General features: G+C 49.0%; 1 protein-coding gene across 2 annotated transcripts in view; it reads left to right on the plus strand.

Moving 5' to 3' along the window:
• CCDC3 (coiled-coil domain containing 3) overlaps window positions 1-9,464 on the plus strand; it is a 136,139-nt gene extending 126,675 nt beyond the window's left edge. For both annotated transcript variants that reach the window (XM_032244044.1, XM_032244043.1), the window contains exon 3: window positions 8,122-9,464. In XM_032244044.1, coding sequence (XP_032099935.1) covers window positions 8,122-8,385 — 264 coding nt within the window. In that variant the 3' untranslated portion in view covers window positions 8,386-9,464. The remainder of the gene's footprint in view (window positions 1-8,121) is intronic.
• Window positions 9,465-10,743: the final 1,279 nt, after the last annotated feature.

Raw genomic sequence — 10,743 nt, forward strand, 5'->3', positions numbered from 1 at the left:
AGGGCTCTTCCTTATAGAAAGACTTCAGGAAGAATCAGGAAGGCATCACAGAGGAGGTGACTTTTGAAGCAAGACTTGAAGAATAAGGAGAATCGCTTGGTTAAGGTGTGAGCAGTGGGTGAGCAGAGACTTTCTAAGTAGAGGGAATTAGATGCACAAAACCACAGGCACTCACGAGGACCTAGCATGGTGAGGGAGGAGTTCCAGTGGCAAAGCTCAAGTGAAAACAGATCACAAAAGCTCCGTGTGTCCTTTACCCTGCGCCAGGTGCCACCTCAGATGCTTTACCCGTATCATCTGATTTCATCTTCAGAGCAGTTCTAGAGAAGAGGCATCATGAGGCCCATTGTATAAATGAGGAGACTGAGCCAAGACAGCTTCATTGACTTAAGCCCCACTGTCCGATGGTGGGGCTGAGTGGGCTCCCTGACCTATGGACCCTAACAGGTACTGGGTATGTGGAGCGTGGAATTCTTTAAACCAGAATTCAATCCCAGAGTTGCCCGACTTAGAATTCAACGCCTTCCTACGTATGCTGCCTCTTCCCAGGGCAGCGTCAGGAAGGGGACACAGGAGAGGCTGCTGTGGCCCTTCCCAGCCAGGCCAGGTGCTGCCTCTTGGAAAGTGAACTCCCGCCCCAGCCTCTGCCCTGACTCCCTCTCTGCCCTCCTCTTCCCCGTTTGCCTCCCCTCCAGCCACAGCCTGGGCATGAGCGCTTGTTTTGTTTGGGCTCTTGGCACCAGGGAGGCAGCTCTTTGGGCTTTGGGTGGAGCAGAGAACGAGCTGCCAAGCCACATGCAGTCATAGGCATCTCAGATTGTCCCTCCAGAGAGTCCTCGGAAGAGCTGCCCTGCTGTCACTCCTGAGCTTTGGGAGTTTTTTTCAGCAGCTCTGGGCATCCTCCACCGTGGTCCTGTCGAGTCATTCAGGAAAGCATTCTGCGTGGACGTGGCTTTCCGCCCGCCTCCTCCAGATTTCTGTCTCTAAAAGGTTTCAGAGGATGGAAGAACAAAGCCGCATTTCCAACCTGTTTATGGAAAAGCCCAGCAGGCAGTGTGGAGGACGTGGGTGGAGGCTCCTGGGCTACCCAGCAAGCTCCCCAGAGTCCCTGAATCATGTGGATGATGAAGCAATCTTGGCCTCTGCCCTCTACTGGGTCAGGAAACACAGCACCATGCCAACTTTTCAGAATTAACCGACCACATGCAGGAGCAAAGCAATCCCTGCATACCCTTCACACTGAGAGTTGATGTTCCCAAGCAGGGAACAGGGACAGGCTCTAGACTCATCCGTCCAGTCAAGGGATGCATTTTAGTAACAGTTGGTCAGTCATGTTGGGAAGAGCTGGTTTGTCAGTTTCTACCTTGAGGTTTGAAACTGGCTGCAGTCTATTGAGATGGAGTCAATGGGAACTTTGACAAGGATCATGGAGACCTTGAGCCATGACCTGGCAGCCAAAGCCATAATCACACAGCAGTGCCTGAAAGTGGTGGGAAAGGGGTGACTTGTGGGCAGTGAGGTTCTTGGGAGTCTCTGGCACTAGGTGTTTTTTTGGACCCTTTGCCCTTCATCCATTCTTTGCCTATAGACCAGCTGCCCTCCAAATACATCCCCCATTGGCCTTGAGACCCTTTTGAGGTTAACATTCAGCATCTTTTCCTTATAAAGGGCAAGATGGTAGATATTTTAGGTTTTGTGGACCCAGCTGTTGCAGCTACTCAACTCTGCTATTACAGCACAACAGCTGCCACAAACAAAACATCAACAGATGAATATAGCTGTGTTCTAATAAAACTTTATTCACAAAAACAGGCAGGGGGCTAGATGTGGTCCATAGGCCATCGTTTCCTCATCACTGCTCTAGGTTTTCTTTTTTCTTCTCATTTTTGAATCCTGACAACAGGAACAAAGTGTTAAAAAGGCAAGCTCTAGCCGGGCGCGGTGGCTCAAGCCTGTAATCCCAGCACTTTGGGAGGCCCAGGCGGGTGGATCATGAGGTCAAGAGATCGAGACCATCCTGGTCAACATGGTGAAACCCCGTCTCTACTAAAAATACAAAAAAAAAAAATTAGCTGGGCATGGTGGCGCGTGCCTGTAATCCCAGCTACTCAGGAGGCTGGGGCAGGAGAATTGCCTGAACCCGGGAGGCGGAGGTTGCTGTGAGCCGAGATCGCGCCATTGCACTCCAGCCTGGGTAACAAGAGCGAAACTCCATCTCAAAAAAAAAAAAAAAGAAAGGCAAGCTCTTAATCTGTGTTGTTGCTTTTGGACTGTTCTTTTTTTTAACATTTCAGAAAGTACACTTTGTCTTGTCCTTATAGGTGGTTATTTAAATTAAAAGCAGCTGTGAAAGGCAAGAATCTTCTTGCTATTTGGTATGTCTGCTGCCATGAGATGGTAGTTTTTTAGAAACATGCTGTCTTCCTGTAGAGCTTGATGCAAAGCTTGCTACACTGCAGAATAACTGGGGAGACTTCCTATACCATACAATGCCAGGCACAGGAGAATAAATGCATCTTGCCAGAATGAATGAACATATGGAAGCCAAAACGGTTGAGAAATAACAGAGGTGATTCTAGATGGTATCATGGTTGTATTTCCTTGACCACTCGAGATGTTGATTGTGAAACTCTCTCACACCCAAGCTCCCTGAGGAAACCAGAAAACTTACAGGAAGACTTCAGGTGGAGACCCAGGTGAAGAGCTCTCCATGGATTTGTCCCATTACTGGAGATGGGTGACCAAAAAAGGCCACATTAAGGCTACTCAGTCTCATGCGTGCAAAAGCAGCCATCATGCCATCCCTCCCCCTTGGCCTGTGGTTTTAAGGATGGGGGGACTAGTAAACCTAAGCCAGTCTTTACAGGATTTTGCTCTGTGACTTAGGCTAGAGTGTAGTGGTGCGATAATGACTCACTGCAGCCTTGACCTCTGAGGCTCAAGTGATCTCCAGCTTCAGCCTCCCAAGTAGCTGGGACCACCGGTGTGCACCACTATGCCCAGCTATTTTTAAAATATTTTAGAGATGGGGTCTCCCTATGCTTCCCAGGCTGGTCTGAAACTCCTGGACTCAAGCAGTCCTCCCACCTCAGCCTCCCAAAGTGCTGGTATTACAGGCATGGGCCACACATCCAGTCTAGTGAGCCAGTCTTGCCTAATGAGTTAGTCCTCACGGCCAGCCTAACCACCAGATGCTCCCTCCTCCTGCTCCCGTGAAATACTCATGGAAAGTGTACAGACCAATGACTGGAAAACAGTCATGATAAAATGAAAGGGGGAAAAATTAGATCAGAAAACCGAGTAACAGCAGGGCTCCAGTTTTGTTTGAAATAATTATCTATTCACACCTGTAGAAACAATACTAGGAAGAAATATATTACAGTGTCCACAGTGGCTATCTCTGTAACACAGAATCATAGATGATTTTGATTTTCCTTTTTTCGGTACAATTTTTAAAAGTTTTTCTACAATCTATTTGTGCTTTGCTGATTTGAAAAAGTGTTATTTTAGACAGATGAGAAAGAATGGATATCCCAGCCTATGTCTTTTTGAAAATAAAAGAGCAGGCTCACTGGGCAATCTTCCCATCTGCCCTGAGGCAGGCATCCTCTTGGCCACATGGAAACTTCCAGAGAAAAACTCTGCGGCAGGGGAATGCCGGAGGTACCCAAGCACGTGGGAGCTCTGGAGTGCTGTAGCCCTGCGGGGGGCCTGCCTATGAGGAGTCTGTTGCTTTCGGGCTGCCCTGTAGGACTTTCTCCTTGGTTCTTCTTCAAATAAAATAGGGCAGTCCCTGTTTCAGCCTGGCCTGGGCTTCCCCCTGCTCTTCTCAGTTTACCAAAAAAATGCCACAAAGCAAAATGAGCAAACAGCATGTCTGGCCCATTTTTTTTCTTTTCTTTTTTTTTGTAAGCCGTTTTAAAAGGAGATAGATTTCATTTGGAAAGCATTCCAAAGAAAGGAGCATTTCTTAAGCACACATTTTGGAAAGCACAGCTCTCCTCTAGAAATTCTGGCTTTCTTAAGAAACCCAGGATTTTCTTTGAGGCGATAGCTGGGATCCAGGAAGGTTCCATCATCTCCATCCACAGTGGCTTGGTTATTTTATGACATTAGCCTCAATTCACACAATATAGGTTCTTGCTACTCAGAGGTATGGCCCACTTTGCTGCAAAGATACAGACCTGCCTGCTGAGGAGTCCTGGGTCATGGCTGCACTATGTTGGTCATGTGAGCTACGTTGCTAGAGTCCTTTGATGCCTTCTGCTCCCACTCAACCCTACCCGCATTAGAGACCCTGAGGACCAAAGCACGACTCATTCGCTAAGGAACTCCACTCATCCCACCTGCTCTTTCCACATTCAACCTTGCTGGGGAATTCATCATTCCCATCTCAGTGATACCTCCCCCTCCAGATACACACACAGCTGGGTCAAGGTCATCCTTTTGTCTGGGTTCTAAGTCTTGCTGGAGGTGAAATTCATCCTCTTGCTCCCCTGGAGAACAGCTGTCTATAATCGACGGCTGACTACAAAGAGTGTTGTGTCTTAGAACTTTTCTGAGACACAGTCTCTGTCACCCAGGCTGGAGTGCAATGGCGCAATCTCCGCTCACTGCAACATATGCCTCCTGAGTTCAAGCAATTCTTTTGCCTCAGCCTCCTGAGTAGCTGGGATTACAGGCAGGTGCCACTACTCCTGGCGAATTTTTCTATTTTTAGTAGAGATGGGGTTTCACTATATTGGTCAGGCTGGTCTTGAACTCCCAACCTCAGGTGATCTACCCGCCTCAGCCTTCCAAATTGCTGGGATTACAGGTATGAGCCACCATGCCCAGACAGAAAGAACTCTTAACAAGTGACCACTCATCCTCCTCTGTTTTTTTTACAATTTGTAAACACAGCTTCTGAAGACCGTCATGGAGCCTTCCTTCACCTCCTCATTCATGTTACGTTCCAGCCACTAGTGGGTTCTCTTTAAAAATTTGAACAGACAGCCCTGCAAAACCCCAGTCCCCTTGTTGTAACAGACTTCACCTGGACTCTTTTGTCTCGTTCTTGAAAAATCTACCATAACTTATAGAAAACTCATGACTTAATGAGAGAGTGTCAATATACAGTTCTTAGCTGGTACGTGGCCATATTAAAGCCTAAGTTACATAGCTAATATCTACCCACAGACAGTAGAAATACTGCTAGTGCTCCCAGGAATTTCCGGTGCCCACCTTCTCATGTTTTATTTGGGTGGGGGGGGGTGTCTCATTTTGGACAGAAGAGGGCAGTATTGCACATACGGTCTCCCCTGTAACTGTGGCTTCCCGGGAGCCTAGAGCTTTTTCTTAATTGTAGGCCTAAAATGGCCAGGGCAACAAGGATGCAAAGACCAACGTGAACCAGGCCTTCAAAAGCTTGTTATCCCTGATTGTCAAGGGCCTTCAGTCATTCTCCTAGTGCCCCCAGGTACTTGGTGTGTGGGTGTGAATAGCTAAAGGGTGCCATGGAGACTGGGGAGGGGACCCGTGACATACAGAGGGAGACCCGGTGGCAAGCATTGTGCAAGGGACCGCAGAGGGCTTCTGAGATGGTCAGGAGGAGCTGGGGGAGAACAGCGCTCCAGGTGGAAGGAAGAGCCTCTGGGATGAGAAAGGGCTGATGTGCTGGAGGAAGAGCTGGGAGCCAGTGGGTTTTGGGTAAAGTGTGGGAACAGAAGAATGAACAGTAAGACTGGAGATGTTGGCTGGGGCCAATCACACACGTTAAAGGCTTTAGGAGATTTGACTCTGTCCTATAATCATGGCTAACAGTGAACGTTTCCTGTGCACCAGGGAATAGTTCTAAACACTTTAAGTAAAACTCACAAAACCTCCCAACGACCATGATTATCCCATTGAGAGTGGCCAGGTTCCCAGAGACAGATACTTGGGAATAGGACGTGCAGGTGTTTTCAAGAATGCTCCTGGGATCAACACCTGGGGAGGAAAGAGCCAGAACAGGCGGGGGCAGATGTAGGCCTGTGATCCAGCCTCAACAAAGGCTGGAGCCTACCCCAGGGCACCCTGCAGTGGGGACCACCCTGCAGAGATCTTCCAAGTTGGGATGAGAGGCCTTGGTGTTCACACACTTGGGTCAACCAGTCCTTAGATGCAGGTGCCCCAAAGAAGGGGGCGGGGCCTTCGGCAGCTCTTTTTGGTCAGGCTCAGTGTCCAGAGACAGACACAGCTAAGGGATGTCAGTCTGCAACACTCCAAGAAGCTGAGGAAATAAATTCTTTAGTACTGAAGTGGGTTCTGGCTAACGCAGTCCAGAGTCCACTATTCTGAGTCTAGGAAGCTTGCCCAGGGTCACGCCACTTGTCAGCAGAAGAGGCAGGACTGGAAACCAAAGCAGCCTAGCCTCAGAGTCTGACCTCTTAACCAATCACCACCATACTGCAGTGTGGACAGTGGGGCTCGATGGATTTCTAAACAGAGGAAAGTTGAGGCTCAAGTCTTTCCTTGGGAACATAGCTTTTGATGATATAAAATGAGTGGGAGATTGGAGATGAGAATACTTCTTTTTATATATGCATGCACACACCTAAAGGAAGTGCCAGCATTATTACCATTAATCTGTTCTCACACAGCTAAGACATACCTGAGACTGGGTAATTTATAAAGGAAAGGTTTAACGGACTCACAGTTTCATATGCCTCGGGTGGCCTCACAACCACGGTGGAAGGCAAACAAGGCGTGAAGTCATGTCTTACATGGCGGCAGACAATGGAGCGTTCAGGGGAACTGCTCTTTATAAAACCATCAGATCTCGTGAGACTTATTCACTATCACGAGACCAGCATGGGAAAAACCCACCCCCATGATTCAATTACCTCCCACTGGGTCCCTCCCACGACACATGGAGATTTTGGGAGCTATAATTCAAGATGAGATTTTGGGGGGACACAACCAAACCTTTGACATACACAATTCAAAAAGCACAAATGTGAAAATCAATCTTCTTACTCCTGTCCTCTCTGCTCCCCGGATACTGCCATCCTTACCAGTCGCTTGTATATTCCCCCAGAGATAGTGTGTGCATATTTAAACAGACACAGATGGATACCATATTTCACACTCTTGGCATCACACTATCCACACTATTCTGCACAGCTTTTCAGTATGAACACCGCTTAGCTATTGCTACAGTACCATTCACACGGAGCTGTCTTGTTCCTTTAAAAACGGCAAACCTTTGCTTTGTATGGATTTACTATAATTTATTGAACCAGACCTCTCTTAAGGGAGACTTTTGTTCCCAATCTTTTAATACAGCAAATAATGCCATATCTGTACATGTGGCAGCTTGCACGTATGAGAGGATTTATATGAGATAGTCCCACAGTCACCAGATCGAGGGGTACATGCAGTTACTTTGACAGAGGCAAATTGGTCTTTACAGAAGTCAACACTCTACTCACTGTATGACAGCACCTGTTTTCCCAAATCCTGACTGCAATTTTGCCAATCTGTGAAAAATAGCAATTCACTGTGGCTTTCATTTGCTGTTTATCTTATTATGAGTGGGGTTAAGTGTCTTTTCATACCTTTAAAGATACTGTTTCCTTTCTTGGGAAAGGAAACTGTGTGCTGGCCAGCCCAGTTGAAGGAAGCAAACGGAGCCCCTTTTTGCTGAAGGGAACCCCGCCTTCAGTTGGGCTGACCGACATTGATCAGAGTCTTTGCCGATGTAAGTGGCTCAGCCTTTGTTAATTAGGCTACTGACTCCCCACCATCTGCGGAACCATCCACCTTCTGTCTGCATTTCTGGTTTTGGTCTGTTACCAAAGCAGGGCTCTTTCCTTTTTGCTATGCATGACAATTATTCAGAATATCCTTTTAAAACGACATCTTCCAAGGGAGCCAAGTACGGAAAGCAAAACAAGGGCTCTATATTTGAGACCAGGGAGGGATTCGCCGGGTGGGGGGCAGGGAATGTCACCGTCAAGGACATCCTGGGTTTATCCCCATCCTGGGGTCGGGGGTCTGGGTCTGTGCCGCTGTCAGCCCCCGGAAAGCTCCTGACTCCCCTGCCCCCAGGGCAGTTTCTGGGACTCACCTCCTCTCCCTGCGCGGTGTTTCTGTCTGCAGCTCATGTGCTCCTCGGTGCAGAAGGCCCTGTTCGAGGAGGAGGACCACGTGAAGAAACTGCAGCAGAAAGTCGCCACCCTGGAGAAGCGCAACCGGCAGCTCCGGGAGCGGGTGAAGAAGGTCAAGAGGTCCTTGCGGCAGGCGCGCAAGAAGGGCCGCCACCTGGAGCTGGCGAATCAGAAACTCAGCGAGAAGCTGGCTGTGGGCGTGCTGCCGCACATCAACGCCCCAGGGCCCGTGCGCGCCCCCTACCTGCGGGGTTAACGGGACGGGGGCTGCTGGGTGTGCAGGGCCAATCCTGGCGGCAATGGAGAATGAGTGAGGTTTTGTACATGCATCTGTTTCAAGCGTTGTAGGAGTTTTCGTTTTTAATCACGCATTTGGTAGTCTAAATGGATAAAATGCAAGTCTTGCCTTCCCCTTGGGTGCTGCTCCTTCCTGGCCTGACCCCAGACGCAGTGCATGGAAGTCCAGAAGCAGCGGGACCCCTGAGTGCTGTGTGCTGGCCTGCAAGCGGCCAGGAAAGAGCCCTGATGGGGAGAGAACATTTTAGAATCTCTAGCGTAAAAGACATCAAGGGGCTTAGCCTTTATTTCAGAAGAAAATCAGGGTGGTCCTCAGCTCCGCAGTCCAGGTCAACCATCAGTCCTGATGAGTGAGCTGAGCTAGTGCTGGAACCTGCTGGTGCTTCACTGTCCATATCTTTGGAAGGGATTTGTGGCCTTGCAAAGCACCCAAGATGCCTGAAAATCAACACACACAGGGCCTCCCTATCCAGCCAGCATTTCCCTTCCAGCTGAGGCAGGTAAAGACTGAATGAGCTCATCACAGGGGAGGGAACTGAGGAGCAGGGCAGCTGGTAATTAAACAAGATAAATTACACCTGATTTCCAACACCAGCTACTAAGGATTGAAGATGATACCTATGGGCCGCATTAACACAGGGGGCAGTTGCCTTGATCAGCCTGTTGTGGGTCATCAAACTGCTTCCTAAATAGAGAGAACCTGAGCAGTAGCTCAGCCACTGCTATATTGTTTCTCCATGTTTGCTCAGTAATTGTTTCCAATGTCTCTGAATTCAAAGTGAGGTGCCCCAAGATGCTCTGGACTTCTGCAAAGACACCTCCTAACCTACTGGGATCATGTGACCTGACCTCACTCCCAGCCAGGCTCCCAAAGGGCCCATTTCAGGATTCCAGTCTCTTCCTCTTTATGCAAACAACCCCCGCTCCCTGCCCCAGCAGCAGGTCTTGTTTATTTGATAGGAATATTTGTTCATCCTAGCACTTGTCCTGACGTCAATTCCTTATCCACCAAAGCACTTCACCTTTCTGGAAAGAAAATACCCAGGCTGGAGTGCAATGGCGCTATCTCGGCTCACCGCAACCTCCGCCTCCCGGGTTCAGGCAATTCTCCTGCCTCAGCCTCCTGAGTAGCTGGGATTACAGGCACGCGCCACCACGCCCAGCTGATTTTTTGTATTTTTAGTAGAGACGGGGTTTCACCATGTTGACCAGGATGGTCTCGATCTCTTGACCTCGTAATCCACCCGCCTCGGCCTCCCAAAGTGCTGGTATTACAGGCTTGAGCCACCGCACCTGGCAAGAAAATTTTTAACACAGTACTATAAGGAAAAATGAGAATATTCACTATACTTATGGCTCAGGTACATTTGAGCAGGTTCTGTGTGATTCAGAAGTCAAGTGGCTTTCTCTTGGTTATCTTTTGATCATGGCCTTTTAACCCAATAATAGCCCTTCCCTGCTGTTCCAGCAGTAAAGCCTTCTGGCCCCTCATCAGGATCTGCCCCCTAGAGACCGCCTAGACACGGCAGGGTCTTCTGCAGTGGAAATGGCACACACTGTCACTTTTCACTCTCCCGCCTTTAGAAAAGCTGGGTGCTTCTTGCACTAGCAGCCAGTCTGGGGAGATGCATCTTTTTTATTTTTTGAAGTGGAGTTTTGCTCTTGTCGCCCAGGCTGGATTGCAATGGCATGATCTCAGCTCACTGCAACCTCTGCCTCCTGAATTCAAGTGATTCTCCCGCCTCAGCCTCCCAAGTAGCGGGGATTACAGTTGCGTGCCATCATGCCCAGCTAATTTTGTATTTTTGTTAATAGAGACGGGGTTTCACCATGTTGGTCAGGCTAGTCTCGAACTCCTGACCTCAGGTGATCTGCCTGCCTTGGCCTCCCAAAGTGCTAGGATTACAGGTGTGAGCCACTGTGCCTGGCCAGGGAGATGACTCTCACGTCGCTTGAGTTGGCAGGCTGCTGTCCAAGGAGGAGAAGTTTCTGCTCTGGCCTGGACAGACTGGAGACTTTTACCTGAGGCACTCACACGGCCAAGCTCTGCCACCACTTCGTCAGCTGTGTTCTCCATAGCGTGGTGCAATAGCAGGTGCATCTTCCAGTTTCTTCCTCCTGGGGACATTTCCACAAAGCAGCTTTGCTCCCCCGCAAGGGATTGGCCAGCCTAAGGGTGATGTACAGCCCGTGGAAGCTGCACCCCTCCAGGTGCTTTCTGTTCTGCTTTTCCAATAAATACAAACAGCGATTTCAACCACAACGGTGAGATGATGAGTGTTTCTTTTGGCTCAGGGAGATTTCAGGATTTCCAGCT

Source organism: Sapajus apella, unplaced genomic scaffold (assembly GCF_009761245.1).
Source record: "Sapajus apella isolate SASKATOON/1434 unplaced genomic scaffold, GSC_monkey_1.0 scaffold53, whole genome shotgun sequence".
Lineage (NCBI taxonomy): Eukaryota > Metazoa > Chordata > Mammalia > Primates > Cebidae > Sapajus > Sapajus apella.